We start from the raw sequence: 24704 nt of genomic DNA on the forward strand, positions 1-24704 counted from the left end.
AGATCCTGGAGAGATCTGAAACTCAACATGTCTAAAACAAAACTATTTGTGTTTTCTCAAAAACTTACTTCCCTCTCTGAACTTCTCTATTTTTGTTGTATTCACTATCATCCATCTGGTGTCTCAGGTTTACAACCTCAAAGTCATCATTACTCTCTCAGACCCCACATATCCAACCAAGTTTTGTCAATTCTACCTCCACATCTCTTACATAAAGTAATGCGTAGTTCAAGTCTTTTATCATCCCTCACCTGGACTATTACAACTTCCCCTTAAAGTACCACTTTAGTTCAGACCCGTATCACATTTCATCTGTATTTTTGAAACAGTTTCCTGATTGATTTCTCTGCCTCAGTTCTCTCAGCATCCTGTACTTTATTGACAAATTAATTATTTCTCTTTTTTCTTTTTTATTTATTTTAAACTTAAATGGAAAATGAAATAAAAAGAACATTTCAATGTACACAGGAGAACATAAGGGAGGATTCAATATAAAACCATAAATTTCCATTTCATAGAAACCTATGTAATACATCTTACACATTGTTTTCAAAGCAACTCAGCTTTTCTGTGCTTCTTTCTGGGTTTTCTTTTGTTCCCTGTTATGCGCTTTGTATTTAATCCCCCCCAGTAGAAGGCTATAATAAAATAGTTTTTCTTAAATAGAAATCTGACCATGTCAGTCCCTTTCTCAACTCCATTGACTTCCTATTGTCTCTAGGATAAAATAAAGTCCTCTGTTTGTCTTTTAAGGCCCTTTGCAAGCTGGCTCCAGCCTATCTTTCTAGCTCTTATTGAACTTTATTCCCCTATCTGCACTCTTTAATACTGACAAATTGGCTTTTTTTTTTCCATTTCTCACACATGACCTTTCATTTCTTATTTCTGTGTCTTTGCGTGGCCTGTCATTTGTTCCTGGAATGTACTCACTCCTCACCTGTGCCTCTTAGAAAACCTAGTTTCCTTAAAATCTCAGCTCAAATAACACCAGTTATATCACACTTTCCTAATCCTCCGTTTCTACTGCTGCCTCCCTCCCCCAGTTAGCTTGTATTTATTGTGTGTGTGTGTGTGTGTGTGTGTGTGTGTGTGTGTGTATTATGGCACTTATTTTACAACTACTCAAGTTTCATATGTATTTTGTATATTCCTATGTAAGTGCATATTGTCTCTCCATGTGGAATGTGAATTCTTTGAGAACAGGTCCTATTTCGTTTGTGTCTTTGTAGCCCCTAGTGCCTAAATATAGTCGCTACTGAAGAAGTGCTTGCTGATCAACTAATAAATTAGAAATAGAAAATTGCATGAATATACCCTATCAACCTTTTAAATTCTAACAGTTTCCCACCAGCCTTTTCTGCTCTTACTAATGGCAGAGATATGAGGCATTTGGTTAGTAATTTTAGTAAGTAAAAGAAGTAAACTATCTAGTCTGTATATTCAATTGTATTTTAAATTCTTACTTTCTTAAAGAATCCTTTTTTAGGATGATAGCTGGGAGAGATATTACGTACCATCTAGCCCAAGGGACACAGTGGCAGAGCTACATTATGATTTTTTTTTCAGACCTCTCAGTCATGCTGTTCAACTTAGTTATTGAGCATATAATATAAATTAAAGTTTGGAGCAAGCTCAAATTCTCTTCTATTCTTTTGTTTCCTTTTCTTCCCTCCTTAACTATAATGTTAGATTGAGATGTTCCCATTCAAATTTGTTCTTTATCTAATAGAGCTTTGAAGGAGAATGGGAGAGGATATTTTTTAATACGTTAAAATGTCTGTCAACCAAAAGTTAGCATTGTATGTCATGGGAAGACTTAAAAGCCTTCTTAGTGAATATAGCAAATTGCCTTTTCTTTGCTGTGATATGACATATTTTTAAAAATATGAGTAGCTAGGTGGTGAAGTAGAAGACCAAAGTTCAAATTCATCCTCAGACTAGCTGCATGACCCTGGGCAAGACCCTATTTGTCTTAGTTTCCTCATTGGTAAAATGATCTGGAAAAGGAAATGGCAAACCACTCCATTATCTTTGCCAAGAAAACTCCAAATGGAGCCACAAAGAGTCAGACAACTGAAAAACTACTGAACAAAAACAGTATGAGAAGAGAAATAATTTGAAGACATAAAGATAGGGAAAGGGGAGGAAAAATTATCTGTATTTGCTGATGATATGATAGTTTAAAATCCCAGGTAACTAGCAAAGAAATAGTTGAGACAAATAATAGGGTCAATAAAATATAAGTATTGGGTATTCCTATATAGCAGAAAGAATTCAGGAGGAAATTGGTACATTCTTGTTTGTGTTAGTCTGTTGAAGCACACTCAATTCTTGTATATATATATATAATTACAAAATGTGACTTAAAGAAATAAAGAACAACTTTTAAAATTGAAAAGATACTCATTGCTCATGGCTTGGCCATGCCATTATAATAACGACTATAATACTTCCAAAATTACTTATGTGATCCAGAGTATCCCCAAAGTCATAGCACAGTTTTAGGCTTCAATAGCTTTAAAGTTTTAATAGCTTAAACTTACGCTGAATTTTTTGGACACTATAGTTTAAAATTTGGAAGTAATAGTCTTCTTTCAGTCCTCCTTTTTCATCATTTCACTTAAATTTCTAGATCTTTTGTTCCTCCAATTGAATTTTATTATTTTGTTTAGATCTGTGAAATATTCCCATGTTGCTTTGGCATAGCTCCAAATCTTTAGTTTCAAGACAAAGTATTCTGTGGGAGGAAGTAAAAAGGGCACTGTAATTTACAGCCTCCTTAAATAGAATAATGTGACTTCACCACTACAAAAGCACAAAGCATGAGTTTGGGAAGAAGTTCAGGGCCTCCTATACTTAAGTGGAAATTGTGATGTATGTGTTGCTAAAGCAGTAATTTATGAGATGTTTCTATAAACATAAACACTACCTTTAATTATATAACTTATTATTGATAATGCCAGGAATAAGCATACCCATTTTTAAAGGAGGATTTGTTGATTACATGAACTGGAAGAGGAAGTTTCATGCAAGTAAGGAATGACTAAGCTATATATCAACAGAATTTGCCTCATTACTTTGAGTATGTCATTTCATTTCTATCAGATTTCTCATCAATAGGAAATATAAATGTATATATATTACATTCATATATAATAATGTATCTCCATGCATATTGAATATATTTTCTGTGTTCTATATGTGCCTATTTTGTATTTATAGATTATTATAGTCAATATACTCTATGGTTCCTGGATAAAAGGCATAAAAAGAAAGTAGTCATTTTCTATTACCTTCAAAGAGATTTATGGGTTTCAAATATCTTACCAGAGAGAGAACTTGATTCCTAAAAGATTTGCCTACACTGTCATGGGGCAATAGATCAGCTTCTTCCACTTCTGATGCTTTCTTGCATGATTGGTCTCTACCACATGAAAGGGCTTAATATGTTTGAGATGAATACCATGAGAATACAGATAAACAAGGATTAGTTAAAATGGCATTTATGTGAGCTCAGGTGAAACCGGGATAGCCTGAATTAAGCTGCAATTATGAGTGCTTCTTGAGTATGTTGGCTTTCTGATGAGCAATGCTCTATTGCTTACCTACCTGCATCTGCATCTCCACCATGAAATAGACAGTGTGCATGGTTTTCAACTTGACTGTAAAGTCATTACCACTGAATCAGTGTGCTGTGTGATTTACTGGCCATTTTAATCCATAATCATTTTGAAAAACAAGCAGAAAAAAAAGGAATGAGTGTTTTGTGTATCTGCAGGGTAATTAACAGATCACTTTACTTCTTGTTTAGGAAATGATGCCTCTTCAATTGTCAACTGCCTTCATATTTTGGGTCAGACTTTGGATGCAAGGTAAAAGAAATATATTATATCAAAATAAGTGAAGAGTGTTATGTATAAAAATGTTGAAAGGGGGCTATTTATTACAATCTGGAAATTTTAGGAGACTGAGCAGTTACAGATTGTATTAGTCCATTTTTGGAGACCCTCCTTTCACCTTTATAAGTCTGTAAGTATTTGTTAACTATGAATATTGCATGCATTACAAGGCAGATTAATAGTTCCAAAATAGAGTATAGCTTGTTATTTCAGCTGTGGCTAGGGATTCGATTTAATTCCGTTTGAAAAATAACTACTATGTATAAAGTACTGTGCTATTTACCAGGGGTAGATAAAAAGAAGTAAAATGACATATTTTTACTCTCAAAGAAAATAAAGCCTTCTATCAGGTATAAAACATAAATACAAATATGATATAAAGTGATATTTAATAATGGCAAGGAAGAGACCATATAATTTGTTGTAAGAGAGTTTTTGGAAGTATCACAGGCAAATCATGGAAGGCATCTTCTCGGGGGTTGCACCTGAGCTGTGCCTTGAAGGAAGAAAATTATTTCAACAAATATCAACATAGAATATACTCCTGGTATGGGGGATGTCCTTTGTGAATGCAGGGAATGAGGAAAGTATAAGATGAGGCAAGAGTAGGGCAGCTAGGTGGCACAGTGGGTAAAACATTAATCCTGGACTCAGAAAGACCTGAATTCACATATTGCCTTACACATTTTACTAGCTGTGTGCCCCTAGGCAAGTCATTTAACCTCTCTCAGTCTCAGTTTACTTATCTATAAAAGAGAGAGACAAATATTTCATACCTTCTAGGATTGTTTTGAGTCTAAAATGAGATATTTGTAAAATGCTTGACAAATCTTAAAAGGTTATATAAATACTAAATAATATTATTATGGTTTAATGGACAGAGCATTATTGAATTTAGAGTTGGTTTGAATTCTAGTTCTGAGTGACCTTGAGAGAGTAATCTCTTTGGCCTTGGTTTTCTTATCTGTAAAGTAAAGGATACTGATTAAATGATTTCTAAGATCCCTTCTAGCTTTCCCTTCCTAGCTTGATCCCTTCCAATTTTATTCCATTTTGTTTTCTAATTTGTCTGGAATATATGTGACGGTGAGTAGCATGATAAAAGGATATTGGACTTAATAAATAAATGGTCTTAAATGTCAAGTTAAACATCTTATATTTTATCTCATAGGCAATGAGAAGCCACTAAAGTTTTTTTGAGCAGATGAATGACCATAGATCTGTATATTAAGGAGATTATTTTGGCAGCTCTGTGAATGGTGGACTAGAGAAGGGAGAGACCAGGAAATTATTTCAGTAGTCCAGTTCAAAGGAAATGAGGGCTAGATTTGTAGTGAAAATGGAGGGTAGAGGCTGGAAACACAAGACATAGTGGATGTGGAACTGATAATGATCCAGAGGAAGTGAGAGGAAAAAACAGGATGACAGGTTTCAAGCCTCAGTGGCTGTGCTGTCACCCAACATAGGAAAATTTGGAGGAAGGAAGGAGTTCATGGGGGAAAACAATTAGTTCACTTTGGTATATATGGAGTTTGAGGTGCTAAAGCAACATTCAGGTATAGGTAACCAGTAATCATTTGACAATATAAAATTGGCATTCAGTGGAGAGACTGGGGCTTAGAGCATAAAGTTGAGAGTCATCTCAAGTGATGTTTGAAGTCATGAGAGTAGAGTTCATTCCAAGGAAGAAGGTGAGTAGAGACTTCTCTTTCAAGAAGTTAGGAAGGACAAAGTATATAACCAGAATTGTAATGTGATTAGTAAAAAGAAAGCTTATCAACTAAATCCAGCTGCAGAATAATTGGCATCATTTGGCCCTCTGGACTTAGATTTGCTTACCATTTGCTTAAATCATTGAAAATAAGATTTAAACTTTAAAATTATTCTATAATATCTCTTATGTTATAGTGTTTAACAACTTATTTTTATTTTACAAGAGTTTGGGAAGGAATGGATAATCAGTTTATTATTTAGTCTAACAGACTCACAGCAATACCTATTGAATATCTCTTCTTTGAGATAAATATCCAATTGTGAATATTTTATTTTCTTTCTCTTTAAAAATAAGATTTGTAGGTGCCCCTTATAAGAGGAATTGTGGCTTACTCTAAGTAGTTTTTAATACTTTTTGAAGAAGTATTTTGAAGAATTCATTCAAGTTTTGTCTGATTTAGAATGAGTGGAATTAGCTCTTTGCAGTTCGTGCCAACCATGGGGATCTCCTGGGACAACTGGCACGAGTGCTGCAAGACCGGGGACAAGCATAAGCCCTACCCCAAGAAGCACAGGTATGAGTTGGGCTGCTGCCCGCCAACACCAAGATGGGCCCCTGCCACATCCACACCCTGCAAGTTCAAGGAGGCAACAAAAAGTACCGGGCATTAAGGCTGGACATGGACACCTTCTGCTGGGGCTCCGAGTGTTGTACCAGCAAAACAAGGATTATTGATGTGGTCTACAATGCATCCAACAATGAGCTGGTCTGGACCAAGACACTGGTGAAGAATTGCATCGTGCTCATTGATAGAACCCCGTGCCATCAGTGGTATGAGTCCCACCATGCCCTGCCCTTGGGCCAGAAGAAGGGAGCAAAGCTGAATCCTGAGGAGGAAGAAATTTTACATAAAAAGTGGTCAAAGAAGATCCAGAAGAAATACGAGGGGGGTGCAGCTAGGTGGCACACTGGATAGAGGACCCGCCCTGAAGTCAGGAGGACCTGAGTTCAAATTTGGCCTTAGACCAAACACCTGACACTTACTAGCTGTGTGACCCTGGGCAAGTCACTTAACCCCAATTGCCTGGAAAAAAAAAGAGAGAAAAAAAAAAGAAATGTGAGGAAAGGAAGAAGAATGCCAAGGTCAACTGAATTCTGGAGGAACAGTTCCAGCAGGGCAAGTTACTTGCCTGCATCGCATCAAGGCCAGGCCAGTGTAGCAGAGCAGACAGCTATGTGCTGGAAGGCAAAGAGCTTCAGTTCTACCTAAGAAAGATCAAAGCCCGAAAGGGCAAATAAACCCTAACTTCAACATTCTCTAATGGAATAAATCCCCAGATGGTTAAAAAAAAAAGAATGAGTGGAATTAAAGTTATATTTTTTTTGTTTGCATAAAGATTATGAACTGCCTAATAGACTTTAGTGGTTAAGAAATTGCTTAGTCTCTTGCTTAGAAATATTTGGTTAAGTCTATTATGTAGGTTACATGAAAGGATTTAGGATATACAAAGTATTGTTCCAATAGACTTGTGAAGCCTTTCTCACATTTAAAAAATGTTTTAAAGGTTGTGCATGATTCTCTTTTAAAAATGAATTTTAAGGGGCAGCTAGGAGGCGCAGTGGATAGAGCACCGGCCCTGAAGTCGGCCTGAGTTCAAATTCGGCCTAAGACCAAACACTTGACATTTAACTAGCTGTGTGACCCTAGGCAAGTCACTTAACCCCAATTGCCTAAAAAGCAAAAAAAAAAAAAAAGAATTTTGTTTTGGCTCAGTGGATTATTCAGCTTGAGACATCAGATGAGAGAACAATAGATTTTGTTTGTATAATGTTTCACCTGATGAGAAGATATAAACAACTTTGTATTTTTGTATTTATTACCTAGGACTGTGATGAAGACTGGCATGGAGAGTGTTAAAACAGCATTGAGGGCATTTTTGGATAATGCAGCTGAGGATTTGGAAAAAACCATGGAAAATCTTAAACAAGGACAATTCACTCACACCAGGAACCAGCCAAAAGGAGTGACTCAAATTATTAATTATACCACAGTGGCTCTTTTGCCAATGCTGTCCTCATTGTTTGAACACATTGGACAGCATCAATTTGGAGAAGACCTAATATGTATGTATAGTATCTCTTACAAAGATATTGAAATATCATTTCATTATAATCAGGGATTGTAAAGGCAGTATATTTGTTTTTTACAGTGAATCCTTTTCATAGGACATGTTACCTCAACAAGCCATACTGTATATTTTAAAAATTTTATCTTTGATTTTTACCACATTTAATTTTATAAATTCTATAGCTAATCACAGACTTTGAATTGTGCTCACAAACTTATAATTTTGATACCTAGGGAAATGAGTACCCTCAAGTCAACTTTGTAATTCCTGATGTGAAAATAACACATTAAGTAATTGTTACCAATACTTTAATTGTACTGTTTTGGTCAGTAAAACAACAGTACTGTTATGGTTGACATTAGATACACCAGACTGTTCTGCTTGCCTCTCTTCTTCCTCATTTGTTTGACCTTACCTTGATGGAGTCACTTATCTGGGGCTCAGTTTCTACTTCACAACAACGATGACAATAAAGGGTTAGATGATTTAAAAGGTCCTTTCTAGTTCTAAATCCTGTAATCTTATATATGCTTATTTAAAGCCATAGACAAAACAATTTGGAGCCATTTGGTTGTTCATAGTGGTTGTCACAGACTTCCCATGCATTATTTAATCACACAAAATATAAATAAGCTACACTTCCTTTAAATGTTTGTTCAAGTTGTTGAAGCCAATAATTCTATATCTTTATTAATTATGTTCCCTGTAGCAAATTGTATCAGGGATAGATAGGAAAACCAAAGGTTATTACCCTTTCCTTCCTCTTAAACATCTTGCTTTTCTTAATCATTGACATTATGTTTGATGTTATGAGTTAGAGTATGGTCAAATAAATTTGGATGTCTTTGTGCTTCAGTACTTCCAATCTTAAAGTGAAAGATAACAGTATTTCCTGAAGTGTAATAAAGAGTATTATTAATAATACAGTTTGAACTCCTTAAAATATATTGTTATTACCAAAAATGTATCATTATATTTTATGTTTTAGCTGTATTTTTCTTATTCTTTTGTTTTTAGTTGTTAGTTTTGCATTGCTTTAAAGTTGTGATTTCTTTGTATTCTAAATTTTCTTGAATTTCACGTAGTCTTGAAATTTATCATTTAAAAGCTGATATTCTTCATTTTTTTAGTGGAAGATGTACAGGTTTCTTGTTACAGAATCCTGACTAGCTTATATGCTCTGGGAACCAGCAAGAGTATCTATGTGGAAAGGTAAGATGAAAAATTATTTTGATACAAACTTACATGTACAATAAATATTATGTTACTGTTTTAGAATATGTTTTTCCTTAGTTATAGACTTGACTAACACTAGACTTAAATTTTAAAATTAGATTGATAACCTGAGGTATTAGGGAGATATTAGATGTTCTCTAAGCTAACAACCTACTGAAATGAAAAGAACATTTGAATTACAAGCAAAAAGTTAGCAAGACAAAGCAAATGCAATCATAAATGGAACATGTATTTGTTTTGGTTGTGAGATCTATCAAAAGAACTGATAGAATCTTGCAATCCATTACATCACTATACATAACAAAATTCAGTTAATTTCATTAAATATTTATTAAGTACCTACTATGTTCACTACTAATAAATTATTTAAGATTCTCAGGTTGGGTATGAAGTAAATCAAGTCTCATCTGCAAACACTGGGAATTGGTTTAGCTAAGAGTACAGAGGTCATAATAACACAAACATTTGCTTAGATGAAAAAGAAACCTGTTTATGTTATTTGTTACCACCATGTCATATGGGCATTCTAAAGCTAAGGTTATAAATGGTGATATTCTTGAACAAAAAGGAATAAAAAGTATTGACCAGATCTCTCTTTTGAGGAGGGAGGAAAAGAGAGAAAAGGGACTCCTATTTTGAGTAGAAGTCCATCAGGAATGAAAAGACTACCTAATTCCTAAAGACTAATAATAACCATTCACATTTGGCATGATAGAGTACAATAGTTGGAGTTAGGATGAGTTGAAATCTCTTTGGGATACAAACTTAGTAGTGGTATTGCTGGGTCAAAGGGCATGTACAATTTTATAGCCCTTTGAGCATAGTTCCAAATTACTAACCCATAATGACTGGATCAGTTCACAAGTCCACCAACAGTGCTTAGTATATCAATTTCCCACATCTCCTCCCACATTTGTCATATTCCTTTTCTCTCATATTAGCCAATCTGATGGGTGTATGGTAGTTTAGAGTTGTTTCAATTTGCATTTCTCTAATCAGTAGCAAGTTAGGGCATTTTTTTATGACTATAGATAGCTTTGATTACTACATCTGAATACTTTCTGTTCATATACTTTGGCCATTTATCAAATGAGGAATGGCTCTTATTTCTATAAATTTGATTTGGTTGTCTATATGTTTAAGAAATGAAATTTTTAGCAGAGAAACTTGCAGTAAAATTTTTTTGCAGTTATGATTATTAACTATGTATTTCCCTCCATCCTATTTTCCCCCTGTTTATCCTACGCTCTCTCTATTTTCACCCTGCCCATTCTCAAAAACATTTCGCTTTTGACTTTTACCTCTCTGAATCCACCATCTCTTCTATCAGTGCTCCTCTTGCTTTCTTTTATCCCTTTCCCCACCCTTTCTTTTATCCCCTCCCCCTTCTACCTTCCTGTATGGTAAGATAGATTTCTGTGCCCAACTGAGTGTGTGTATGATTCTTTATTTAGCCAATTCTGATGGGAATGAAGTTCACGTACTTCCCTTTTCCTCCCTACCCTTTTTCTTCCACATTAAAAGCTCTTTCCCACCTCTCTTATGGCAGGTAACTTACCCCATCCTACCCCTTCCTTTCTCCTTCTCCCTGTATATTCCTCCTTCTCACCCCCTTTTTAGATAATCATCCCATCATATTCAACTCATATCTGTGCCCTATGTCTATGCATACTCACTCCTTTTTACTGTCCTATAATGAGAAAATTTTTAGGAGTTACAAGTGTGATTTTCCCTCATAGGAATGTAAGCAGTTTAATCTTACTAAGTCACTTATAATTTTTCTTTCCTGTTTACCTTGTTATGCTTCTCTTAAGTCTTGTATTTGAAAGTCAAATTTTCCATTTAGCTCTGGTCTTTTCATCAGGAATGTCTGAATGTCCTCTATTTCATTGAATTTCCATCTTATCCCCTGAAGGATTATACTCAGTTTTGCTGAATAGGTGATTCTTGGTTATAATCGTAGCTCTTTTTCCCTTCAGAATATCATAATCTAAGCCCTCCAATCCTTTAAGGTAGAAACTACTAAATTCTGTGTTTTCTTGACTGTGGCTCCATGATATATGAATTCTTTCTTTTTTGCTGCTTGCAATATTCTCTTCTTGACCTTAGAGCTCTGGAATTTGGCTATAATACTCCTGGGAGTTTTCATTTTGGGATCTCTTTCAGGAGGCAATTGATGGATTCTTTCAATTTTTGTTTTACTCACTGGTTCTAAATTATCAAATAGGGTAGTTTTTGTTGATAATTTCTTGAAAGATGATGTCTAGGCTTTTTTTTTTATCATAGCTTTCATGTAGTCCAATAACTCTTAAATCATCTCTCCTCAGTCCATTTTTAGGTTAATTGTTTTTCCAGTGAGACATTTCACATTTTCTTCTATTGATTTTTCATTTTTTCAATTTTATTTTTTCTTAATGTCTCATAAAGTCATTAGCTTCCACTTGCCTGGTTCTAATTTTTAATGAATTATTTTCTTCATTGAGCTTTTGCACCTCCTTTTTCCATTTGGCCAGTTCTATTTTTAAGGAGTTCTTTTTTTCAGTCAATTTTTGCATATTCCACCCCCCCTCCCCGGCCCTTAGCCAATTCTGCTTTTCAAGGCATTGCTTTCTTCATTGGATTTTAGTGCCTCTTTTACCGTTTGGCCTATTCTGTTTTTAAAGTATTATTTTCTTTAGTATTTTTTCATGCCTCCTTTAACCAAGATGTTGACTCGTTTCTCATGATTTTCTTGCATAACTCTCATTTCTCTTCCCAATTTTTCCTCTACCTCTCTTACTTGGTTTTTAAAATCATTTTTGAACTCTTCCAGGGCTTGAGGTCAATTCATATTTTTCTTTGAAGCTTTGGCTGTAGCAGTTATGACTTTGTTGTGTTCTTCTGAGTTTGTATTTTGATCTTCCCTGTCACCATAGTAACTTTCTATAGTCAGGATGTTTTTCTGGTCTTTCCTCATTTTTCCCAAGCTATTCTTTACTTTTAACTCTGTGCTAAAGTGGGGTTCTGCTTTTAGAGTAGAGAGGACACTGTCCCAAACTTCAGGTTTTTTGTGCAGCTGTTTTCAGAGATAATTCTAGTGACCTCTGAGTTTTCTGTCCTTTCAAGGTGACATGATCTAGGGAGAAGTGTGTTTACTGCTCTCCTAGTCTGTGCTCTGGTCTGTGAGCAACCATAAGCACTATTTTCTGCCCTGGAACTTTGACCAGGGTCCCATATACCCTGAGGCTGCAAGTTCTGATGTGTTAGTGCTCCTTTACCCTGGGACTGAGGCCCAGGACCATGACCCAGATCCAAAGGGAAATGCAACAGGGTCCTGCCCCCAGTGCCAGGCCATGTAATCTCCTTCTGACCAGTTGTTGACTCCCTCACCATCTGTGGGTTGGGATGTCTGGAAACTGCCACTGTTCCCATTGATTCATTAGCTCCTAAGGCCTACTATTGCTGGTTTGCTGGGGTGTGACCTATACTGGACTACACTCTGTTTTCATCCTGGTACAACAGATCTTTCCTGCCAATCTTCTTGGGCTGGAAAATTGTTTCATTCCATCCTTTTGTGGGTTCTGATGCTCCAGAATTTGTTTTGGGACATTATTTAAAATTGTTTGGAGGGGTTTTGAGGAGAGCTGATGCAATTGTCCACCATCTTGGCTGTACTCCCTATGTATATCCTTTGACCCAGCAATACCACTACTAGGTCTGTATCCCAAAGGGATCAAAGGGAAAAAAAAAGGAGTTATATATACAAAGATATTTGTAGCAGCTTTTTTTGTGGTAGCAAAGAATGAGAAATTGAGGGGATGCCCATCAGTTGGGGAATGGCTAAACAAGTTATGGTATGTGAATGTAATGAAATACTGTTGTGCTATAAGAAATGATGAGCAGGCAGATTTCAGAAAAACCTGGTAAGACTTACATGAACTGGTGCTGAGTGAAGTGAGCAGAACTAGGAGAACGTTGTACACAGTAACAGCAACATTGTGAGGTGATCAACTATGATAGATTTAGCTATGCAAGGCAATGATCCAAGAGAATTCTAAGGGACTCATGGTGGAAAAAGTTTACCACATTCAGAGAAAGAACTATAGAGTGAGTCTGAATGCAGATTGAAGCATACATTTTTTTACTTTATTTTTCTTGATTTTGTTTTCATTTGTTTTTATTTTTGGCCTGTTTTCTTTTGCAACGTGACTAATATGGAAATATGTTTTATATGACATCATATGTAAAAAAAAGAAAAGAAAGAAATGTATTGCTTGTGTTAGAAACAGTTAAAGCCTAAGTAGTTTTTCTCCTGGATAAGTACTTTGTTGAGGGCATAACACTACTTTACAATTTTTGTTAGTGAATGCCTCATTTCCCTTATTTATTTTTCTTTTTAAAATTACTGATCTGTTTTTTACATCACCTTCCTTTCCAAATATATCTATCCCCCTTTCCCAGCCCAGGGTATTGTTTTGTTTATTTTGTTAAGCATTTCAGCAAAACCAACTAATACTTAATCCAAGTCTAAAAGTATGTGCAGTGTTCCATACCTATAGCCTCCCTCCCTGCCCCCCACTAATTACTTTTACAGAGGTGTGTATTTTCAAATCACTTTTTAGGGACCTGTGGGGTAATTGCACAATGTTCATTTTTATTGTCGTCCTTTCCATTTACATTATTGTACTCATTGTATATATTGTTTTCTTGGCTATATTTTCTTTGGTCTGCATTTGTTTATATAAGTGTTCCATGTTTCTCTACATTCTTCATATTCATCATCTTTTAAAATACAGCAATATCCCATTATATTCATTCAGGACAACTTTTTTTTTCATTCCCTAATTAGACATCTAATTTCTTTCCAATTCTTTATTAGTACAAAAAGTGCTGATGTAAATTATTTATATTGAGCCTTTCTTTGTTTAATCTTCTTGGGTTATATGCTTAGCAGTGGGTTGTTGGATCAAAGAGTATGGACATGTTAGTCACTTTCTTCATATAATTCCTAATTCCTTTCCAAGATGGGTGAACTAATTAAAAGCTCCACCAAAAGTGAATCAGTCTGCTTGAGCTTCCACAGACATTAGCTCATCACATCTATTGTTATGTTGCCATTTATTGTTAAAAGATTGCGGTTATTTTGAGATATGTTTGTTCATATCTTTTACTGTAGCTCTTAGTTTTTTGTATTTGTATTAACTCTATATACCTTGGATATCATAGCTTTTATTAGAGATATCTGATGAAAAGATTTTTCTCCATTTGCAACTTCTCTTCTTGTCCTAGGCACATCAAATTTTTTGAACAATTGCTTTTCAATGTCACAAAATTGAAATTATCTGGTTTATTATTTATAATCACTTCTAGCACTTGTTTGTTTAAGAACTTTCTCCTTAGACCTACTTGTGAAAGGTACCCAGTCTGGTTCTTTACCTTTTTTTAATATTGTGACTTTTAATTTTCAGATTGCGTATTGATTTTGAACTTATTGTGGTATACAGTGTAAGGCATTATTCCATAATTTTTGCTTAGTGCTTTCCAGTTTCCTTAACAGTTCTTGTAAAATAAGGAGTGCTTCTTCATGTAATGTATGTACTTTCCCATTAAAAGAAAAAATAATTGTGGTTTTACTGATAATTTCTAATGCTAAAAAAAATTATTTTTGTTTTAGAACTGGATAGCATTATTACTGAATTATGACAGGTTATAAAAAATGTGTTAGTTTTGTCTTCTTGGCTTTTACCCATATGCCCATCCTTTATGTGATAGTGCTTTCTCAGTAGGCTATTTCATAAAGACACAGATTTCTGATCTTAAAGAGACTTCAGTGGTCATTATTTCACTGTAGTACTTTATCTGTTACTTCTCTTCTCCATCCTGAGATATTTATCATTTTAAATATATAACATTTTTCATCCATAGCAATGCAAAATATTTCTTTACTGCTGAAGCAGCAAGATTGCACAATGGATAGAGGGCTGGACCTGGAATCAGGAATCCTGAGTTCAAATCCAGCCTCTCATACTATCTGTGTGATGTGCAAGTTACTAAACATGTCTACCTCAGTTTCCTAAGCTGTAAAATGGTATAACACCACCTACTTTACAGGGTTTCATATGGATTAAATGAGATAATATTTGTAAAGCACTTAGCATAGTGCCTGGCACATTGTAGGTACTTAATAAATGTTTGTTCCCTCCTTTTTCCCCTTCTATACTTTTCAGTCTATTAACAGATTTTGAAGTTACACAATTAACAATCATAGAAATATCCCCTATAAACTGTGAAATTATAAATTTCATAAGTGCTTCAGAATATTTCATTTAACCAAAAAAGGCTAACTGCATACTACATATGTAACTGTAATGACTGTAACTATATGTACAAATATATTTAAGATTTTTAATATATAAATATAATATATGCATATTATATTTACAGGCAGCGGTCTGCATTAGGAGAATGCCTGGCAGCATTTGCTGGTGCTTTCCCTGTGGCTTTTTTGGAAACACATCTGAACAAACATAATACCTATTCAATCTATAACACTAAGTCTACAAGAGAAAGAACAGGTAAAAAACCAAAACTTTGAAGCACATTATTTTGAGATGTTAAGCTAAAGATGAATAGAAATTGTCATCTTTTCTACCTATGAATTTTACCTCACTTTTCCTCTTTAAATTTATTCACAAGAATAACTTTAGTTTTAAAACCCTTTATAACCCTGCCTCAGACTGTCATTCTAGCCTCATTGTACATTACTGTATACTCTGATCTAACCAAACTGACCTTTTTCTCTGTTTCTCACGATGTTCCATCTCCCATCTTATGCCTTTCTGCTGGCCATTTTCTGTGCCTTGAATTACCTTCACTACCATTGTGTCATAGAATTCCTCTCTTCCTTCAAGACTCAACTCATTCACCACCTTCTGCATGAAACCTTTCCTAATCCATACAATTACTAACACCTTTCATCTCGGATTATATTGTATTTAACTACTGTGTATTTGTTTGTATTTATTCTCTTTATGTTTATTATTCATGTACTTATATATGTAATTGTCTTCCCTATTAGAATATAAACTACTTCAAAGTAAGGATTGTTTCATTCTTTTCATATGTACCCCAGTGTTTAACATATCATCAGGCATATGAACACAAGTGTTTAATTAATACTTATTGGTTTATTGATTGATTGATAGTATATGCTGCTAGAACTAATGAATTGAAACAGCATTTTCATTTGTTCATTTTATCTCTTTCACTGGTTAAGAATGAGCTCTTTCCTTTTTTGATTCTTCTCTGAATAATTTCATCTAACTTAAAGTGCTATACATATGACACTTCTGGGTCTATATGCCTATTTAAACACGTCCATGTTTTATAGGCACCAAGTGGTATAGTATCCATATTCTTAGAGGAGAAGTTAAGGGAGTTATAGGAAGAAATAGATAGCAAAACTATACTAATAGGGGACCTCAACCTCCCCCTCTCTGAACTAGATAAATCTAACCACAAATAAACAAGAAAGAAGTTAAGGAGGTGAATAGAATTTTAGAAAAGTAAGATATGGTAGACCTCTGGAGAAAACTGAATGGAGATAGAAGGAAATATACTTTTTTCTCAGCAGTGCATGGCATCTATACAAAAATTGAACATGTACTAGGGCATAAAAACCTCACAATCCAATACAGAAATATTAAATGCATACGTTTCAGATCATGATGCAATAAAAATTATATATAATAAAGGGCCTAGAAAGATAGACTAAAAATTAATTGGAAACTAAATAATCTAATCCTAAAGAATGAGTGGGTCAAACAACAAATCATAGAAACAATCACTAACTTCCTCCAAGAGAAGGACAATAATGAGACAACATACCAAAACTTATGGGATGCAGAGAAAGCAGTTCTTAGGGGAAGTTTTATATCTCTAAATGCTTACATGAATATAAAAAATAAAATAAAATGAATTGGACATGCAACTAAAAAAGCTAGAAAAAGAACAAGTTAAAAATCCCCAATTAAATACCAAATTAGAAATACTGAAAGCCAAAGAGAGATTAATAAAATTAAAATTAAGAAAACTATTGAACTAATAAATAAAACTGAGAGCTGGTTTTATGAAAAACCAGTAAAATAGATAAACCTTTGGTAAATTTAATAAAAAAAAAGAAGAAACAAGAAAACCAAATTACCAGTATCAAAAATGAAAAGGGAGAATTCACCACCAATGAAGAGGAAATTAAAACAATAATTAGGAACTATTTTGCCCAACTGTATGCCAATAAATTTGACAATCTTAGTGAAATGGATGAATATTTACAAAAATACATATTGCCCAGATTAACAGAAGAGGAAGTAAAATACTCAAATAATCCCATCTCAGAAAAAGAAATTGAACAAGCCATTGATGAATTCCCTAGATAAAAATCTCCAGGGCCAGATGGATTTACAAGCAAATTCTATCAAACATTTAAAGAACAATTAATTCCAATACTATATAGACTATTTAGGAAAATAGGTGAAGGAGTCTTACCAAATTCTTTTTATAATACAAATATGGCGCTGATACCTAAACTAGGAAGAGTCAAAACAGAGAAAGAAAATTATAGACCAATTTCCCTAATAAATTTAGATGCAAGATTTTTAAATAAAATGTTAGCAAACAGATTACAGCAAATTATCACAAGAATAATACACTATGACCGGATAGGATTTATACTAGGAATGCAGGGCTGGTTCAATGTTAGGAAAACTATGAGCATTTATTGATCATATCAACAACAAAACTAACAGAAATGACATAATGATCTCAACAGATACAGAAAAAGCTTTTGACAAAATATAACTCCCATTCCTATTAAAAACACTAGAGAGCGTAGGAATAAATGGAATCTTTCTTAAAATGATAAGTAGCACCTTCAGCAAGCATCATATGTAATGGGGATAAGCTAGAAGCATTTCCAAAAAGATCAGGGGTGAAATAAGGATGTCCAATATCACCACTTTTATTCAGTATGGTACTAGAAATGTTAACTTTAGCAATAAGAGAAGAAAAAGAAATTGAAGGTATTGGAATAGTCAAAGAAGAAACAAAGCCATCACTCTTTGTAGTTGATATGATGATATGCTTAGACAATCAAGTAAAAAACTACTTGAAATAATAAACAACTCTGCAAAGTTGCAGGATATAAAATAAATACACATAAATCATGGGCATTTCTATATATTACTAACAAATCCCAACAGCAAGAGATAGAAAGAAAAATTCCATTTAAAGTTACTGTAGACATTATAAAATATTTAGGAGTCTACCTACCGAAATAAACCCAGGAACTATATGAACACAATTTCAAAATCCTTTTCACACAAATAAATTCAGATCTAAATAATTGGAAAGACATCAGTTGCTCATGGGTAGGCCTACCTAATATAATAAAAATGACAATTCTACCTAAATTAATTTGTTTATTCAGTGCCATTTCAATCAAACTACCAAAAATTATTTTATAGAGCTACAAAAGCTAATAATAAGATTTATCTGGAAGAACAAAAGGTCCAGAATATCAAGGGACCTAATGAAAAGAAATGCTAGGGAAGGTGGCCTAGTCATACCAGATCTTAAATTGTATTGTAAAGCCAAAAAATCATCAAAACTACTTGGTACTGGCTGAGAAATAGAATGGTGGATCAGTGGAATAGGTTAAATATGCAAGATAGAGTTGTCAATGACTATAGTAATCTGCTGTTTGATAAACTGAAAGATGCCAGCTTCTGGGATAAGAACTCATTATTTGACAAAAACTGCTGGGAAAACTGGAAAAGAGTATGGCAGAAACTAGGCATGACCAATATCTTACACCATAGACCAAAATAAAGTCAAAATGGGTACATGATTTAGATATAAAGGCTGATATTATAAACAAACTGGGAGAGCAAGAAATAGTTTACCTGTCAGATTTATAGAGAACAGAAGAATTTATGATCAAACAAGAGATAGAGAACATTATAAAATGCAAAATGGATAATTTTGGTTACATTAAATTAAAAAGTTTTTGCACAAACAAAGCCAATGCAACCAAAATTTGGAGGGAAGTAGAAAACTGGGAAACAATTTTTACAACCAGTGTCTCTGATAAGGGCCTCATTTCTAAAATATGTAGAGAATTAAGCCAGATTTATAAGAATACAAGTCATTCCCCAATTGATAAATGGTCAAAGGATATGAACAGGCACGTTTCAGATGAAGAAATTAAAGCTCTCTATAGTCATATGAAAAAAATGCCCTAAATCACTATTGATTAGAGAAATGCAAATCAAAAGAACTCTGAGGTACCACATCACACCTATGAGATTGGCCAACATGACAAAACAGGACAATGATAAATGTTGGAAAAGATGTAGGAAATTAGGACACTAATGTATTGTTGGTAGAGTTGTGAACTGATCCAACCATTTTGGAAAGCAATTTGGAACTATGCCCAAAGGGCTATGAAAATGTGCATACCCTTTGATCCAGCAATAGCACTTCTAGGGCTATGTCCCAAAGAGATCAAACAAATGGGAAAGGGACCCACATGTACAAAAATATTTATAGCAGCTCTTTTTGTGGTGACAAAGAATTGGAGATTGAGGGAATACCTATCATTTGAGGAATGGCTGCACAAATTGTGGTATGCTTGTGGTATACTTGAACAAATAATGGAATACTTGTTGCGCTATAAGAAATAACAAGCAGGCAGACTTCAGAAAAACCTGGAAAGACTTGTATGCACTGATCCTGAGTGAAGTGAGCAGAACCAGGAGAACATTGTACACATTAACAGCCACCTTATGCAGTGACTAACTTTGATAGGCTTAGCTCTTCTCAGCAATGTGAGGATCTAAGACATCTTCAAGAGAATCATGTTGGAAAGTGCTATCCACATCCCGAGAGGGAACTGTGAAATCTTGATGCAGATCGAAGCATACTATTTTTTTCTTTTTTTTTTTTCTTCTGTTTTGTTTCTTCTTTCTGGTGGTTCCTCCTATTCATTCTCCTTGTTCTTTATGGCGTGACTAATGTGAAAATAAATGTAATGTGAATATATATGTAGAGCCTATATCAGATTGTACACTGTCTTGGGGAGGGAGAAGGGGATAGAGAGAGAGAAAATTGAGAACTCAAAAGTTTGTGGAGGTGAATGTTGAAAACTAAAAATAAATTAATTCATTTTTTTAAATGTCCATATTTGCTTTTCCTTTGTTTGTGCTGGCTGCTTTCTGTGTATTTTAGTGGATAGAGAGCTGGCTTTGAGTCCAGAAAGGCCTGGGTTTAAGTTCTGACTCTTATAAATACTGACCATGTCACCTTCTGGCCAAGTAACTTAACCTCTTAGGGTGACAGACAAATTGTTTTATGTAACAAATATTTTTAATATTGAAGAACAGGAGTAAAATATCATCATTCTCATCTACTATAATATTCCTTCTTGACTTATCCCATTGGGCCTGGGATTAACCTGTAAGCATATATAATTTGTAAATTTTACCTTTTAATTTCTTATTATGTTATACCTGTATATATTTTTGTAAACTCTTTAAAATAAGAACTGTGTACTCTATTTCATGAAGCAGATGAGAGAGAAAGGAAAAGACCCATAATTCTTTGTAAATAAAGAATAAAATAATGGAAATCTGAAAAGAGTATATATACTGTCTATATTTCCTTCTTTGAACACTTTAAAAAATGTTTTTGTCTAGCTTTCAATTTGCCAACTAGTGTGGAAGAGGTTTGTCCAAATATACCATCTTTGGAGAAGCTAATGGATGAAATTGTGGAACTAGCAGAGTCTGGAATTCGCTACACACAAATGCCACATGTCATGGAAGTTATACTGCCCATGCTTTGTAGCTATATGTCCCGATGGTGGGAACATGGACCTGAAAACAATCCTGACAGGGCAGATACATGCTGTACAGCCCTGAATTCAGAGCACATGAATACACTTCTAGGGAATATATTGAAAATCATTTATAACAACCTGGGTATTGATGAAGGAGCTTGGATGAAGAGGTTAGCAGGTAAGATTTTGAAAGAGTGTTGCCATATAAAAAAGTATTTTGACTTCTGAACAATTTTGAATAATTAAAAACTATATAATATTTTGTCCTATTATTTATGGAAACTCAATATTTTTCTTCTGTTGGCTAGTGAAACTGATTTACTTCTTATAGTTACCACTTTGTTTCAGAAATTATTATGTGTTTACAATAATAATAATTATAATAATAATAACAGTAACAAAACATTCTGATGATTTTCTGGGTGACCCAAGAAATTTCTTGGGCTTAATCTCTTAGTATTTTGGTAACTTTCCAAATATTTCATTTTTTTAAATTCCTAAGTAAACAAACACATTTCCCAAAGCTTAAAAAATTATCCGTAAACCTATAGAACCACAGTCCATTGATCCAAATGACCAAATAATTCTACCTTTTTTGCTTTATGTAAGTCTATAAAGACAGTAAAATGATCAAGAAATCTTTTTTTTTAAATGTCAAACCATCTCAGCCATAGCCTATGCCTTCCTCTCCTCTTACTTCTCACCATGCTCCACTTTTCCCTTGCCTTCATGTCTACATTGGACTCTGCTCCAACCTCTCCTTTTGCTTAGCTCTGAAGAATCAGGCTGAGGCAACTGATTCCACCATAGAAAAAGAGAAAGAATCTTTCCATAAATTGTTCATTGAAGTCCTAAGCTTGGAATCAACAAAAGAAGGTTTGAGAAACTACAATGAATAATGTAGGAAACTCACAGACTGTGAAGGATCCTGCAAGCAAAAGATTGAGGGCATTTTTTTCTAATACTTTTATATATGACTGAAGTGGAAGCAGCCATGTCTATAAAACCTCATTCAGTTGATGGAAATTTGGTTTGACCTAAAAGAGCATCTTTAGACAGGAATCTGGAAAACCTGGGCTCATGTTACTATGAAGAAATTGTTGGTACAATTTAAAAAGATACTGAGGATATGGTTAAATGGGTACTATTGAAATAAAAAAAATAGTCTGTTTAAAAAAAAGTAGGGATGGGAGAGACATTATTTTTTTTTATTTGATGACTGTGATCCCATGGATGAAATTGTATTGCAAGAATACAGTACCATCAATGGCCATAGTGCAGAAGAAAAGACTAATCTAATCAGAATTCTAAGAGTTGAACAGAAGGCAACTCTGGTTTAGGGATTCCCATGGTGGTGGAAGAAATTTTGGACCAGTCCCAGGAAGCAGTTTTGGGGAGGTGTCTGATGGATATGTTAGTGATTATGGATTTGGAGATTGTTACAGTGGAATTTCTGAAGGAAAAGGAAATGGCATTTTTGCGAGATAGTCCTAAATATAGACATTTATTAATTTTATTTTTATTCATTAGACTCATTCATTCATTTAAGTAATTAATTTAGTAATTATTATTAATAGTTATTTAATAATATTACCTTCCTCTGGAGGAAAGATTGTTTTAAGAAAAATACCTGGAAAATGCCTCTGAGACAGTTTCTTAGCTTTTTTGTGATTTCTTTCTAGTAGTCCTTGTGAAAGTGTAGAAGTATTCCTTCTTTGATAATGTTAAATTGTAAGTTTCACATGACATGTGAAACCTTTTTAAAATAGTTTTCTCAAAGTTTTGGAAAGCTGTTAGCAAGCATCATGGTGTAATAAGGCATAATATTTTACTAAAAAAAATTTGTGTGTGTAGAGTTAAGAAACGGTTTTACATTATGACTCAATACAATAATTCTAAAAGAAAAAAAGCCAAATTTAAAAAATCCAGTTAGATATAAAAACTTATATAATGCTGTAATTTAGGTAGGATAGTCCCTTCTTCACTGATCTCCATATAAATTCTTAGATAGCTAGTTTTAGGAGATGAGGAAGTGAATTTCTGTTTTGCTTTCCTTAAAACAAAAGTGGTTAGTTACCTTCTTTTACTTTTATTTCTTGCCTTTGAATTTCCATCATGTCCCAGTGGGCTAAGGCTGAGAAAAAAAAAGGTACATAAGTATATTCAATTCAATCCAACGAACATTTCTTAAGTGTTCATTATGTGTAAGTTCTGTGTTAGTCACTGGAGGTCATTGTTATTAGATAATTCCACTATCAAAGTAAGTCAACACTTACTTTGTAATTTATTAGAGAGTTGCCTGGGGCACTGAGAAGTTCCTGACTCTTGATTCACTTCACCGAGCCTGTTCTAAGAAAGAGACAAATAAAATCAAGGTGCATATGTCCACGTTTTAATTTCTCTCAAGTTGGCTTGACATGCATTGTATGGGATTTCAGTTCAAAACTAGGCCCCTTTAAGGGGTCTTTCAGTACATGACCCATGTCACTCAATCTTTGTTAAAGAGACATCAATTTCCATATCACCCATCTTGACAATAGGGGGGAATCAACATTCTCCCAGGCCTGTTTAGGCAATGTAATGAGCCGGAATAGACTTAGTTAGATTACATCTTAATGTCTTTCTGAAGAAGGACTGAACTTAGAAGAAAGAAAGGGGAATGAGGAAGCTCTGAATTTCCAACGTAATGATTATTAAGAAAAATAATTTTTCACAAGATGTGAAATGTGTAGATATAGATGAAAATGCTAAATATCTGGTTTCAAACAGTGTTTTCCCAGCCTATCATAAACAAAGTGAAGTCCCAGCTCTTGAAGTCACACTTCCTACCATTGATGGAGAAACTCAAGAATAAAGCAGCTATAGTAGTATCTGATGAAGACCACCTAAAAGCTGAGGCCAGGGGTGACATGTCTGAGGCTGAGCTACTCATTCTAGATGAATTCACTACCCTGGCACGAGATCTTTATGCCTTCTATCCTTTATTAATTAGATTTGTGGACTTTAACAGGTAAGTTTTTTTAAAAAAATCATTAATTTCACAAATTCATTTCCATACCAATTTAGACATGAGTATCTCTTCTGACTTGGCCCATCATTGCATATGTGGGAATGAGTTTATTTTATGAGGTTATGCTTTATTTAAATGTTGGTTGGGGTAGTTGAACTTTACAATGAATCTAAAATTGTCACAGCTTTCTTATCTCTGCTTGTGTGTTTCTTCACCTAAAGCTGATTGATTGAAAAGTATGAGCTTATTTTGACAATACAACTCCCATTCCTACAAAAAACACTAGAGAGATGTAGGAATCAGTAGAACTTTTCTTAAAATCAGTAGGATTAATCTAAATCCAAGAGCAAGCATTAACTATAATGAGGATAATCTAGCAGCCTTTCTAACACAATGAAGGGTGAAACAAAAATGTACGTTATCACCAATGTTATTCCATATTGCATTAGAAATGCTACTTATTGCGATAAGACAAGAAAAAGAAATTGCGGGAATAAGAATTGGCAACTATCACCTTTTGCAGATGACATATGGTATACTTAGAGAACTCTAGAGAATAAACTTAAAAACTAGTTGAAACAACTAACAACTTTAGTAGAGTTGCAGAATATGAAATAAACCCACACAAGTCATCAAAATTCCTGTATATTACCAAAAAGAAAAAAAAAACCAGCAGGAAGAGATAGGGAGATTCTGTTTAAAATAACTACAGACAGTATAAAATACTTGAGAGTCTACACACATGAAAATTATACAAGCATAATTACAAAACACATAAAGACAGATTTAAACAATTGGAGAAATATTAATTGCTCATGAATAGGCTGCGGCAATATAATAAAAA

The 24704-nt window shown here is 34.1% G+C and overlaps 1 protein-coding gene and 1 pseudogene across 1 annotated transcript in view; both read left to right on the top strand.

Annotated features, from left to right (window-relative positions):
- The window catches only part of RYR2 (ryanodine receptor 2), a 794727-nt gene that overhangs the window by 608439 nt on the left and 161584 nt on the right, over positions 1–24704 (top strand). Inside the window, 6 exon segments of the mRNA XM_078156251.1 lie at positions 3812–3872; positions 7499–7737; positions 8873–8954; positions 15402–15532; positions 20708–21028; positions 23620–23860. Coding sequence (XP_078012377.1) covers positions 3812–3872; positions 7499–7737; positions 8873–8954; positions 15402–15532; positions 20708–21028; positions 23620–23860 — 1075 coding nt within the window.
- LOC110217821 (small ribosomal subunit protein eS8-like) lies at positions 6111–6912 on the top strand (annotated as a pseudogene).

Source organism: Phascolarctos cinereus, unplaced genomic scaffold, assembly GCF_003287225.1.
Source record: "Phascolarctos cinereus isolate Bilbo 61053 unplaced genomic scaffold, phaCin_HiC Scaffold_5;HRSCAF=322, whole genome shotgun sequence".
Lineage (NCBI taxonomy): Eukaryota > Metazoa > Chordata > Mammalia > Diprotodontia > Phascolarctidae > Phascolarctos > Phascolarctos cinereus.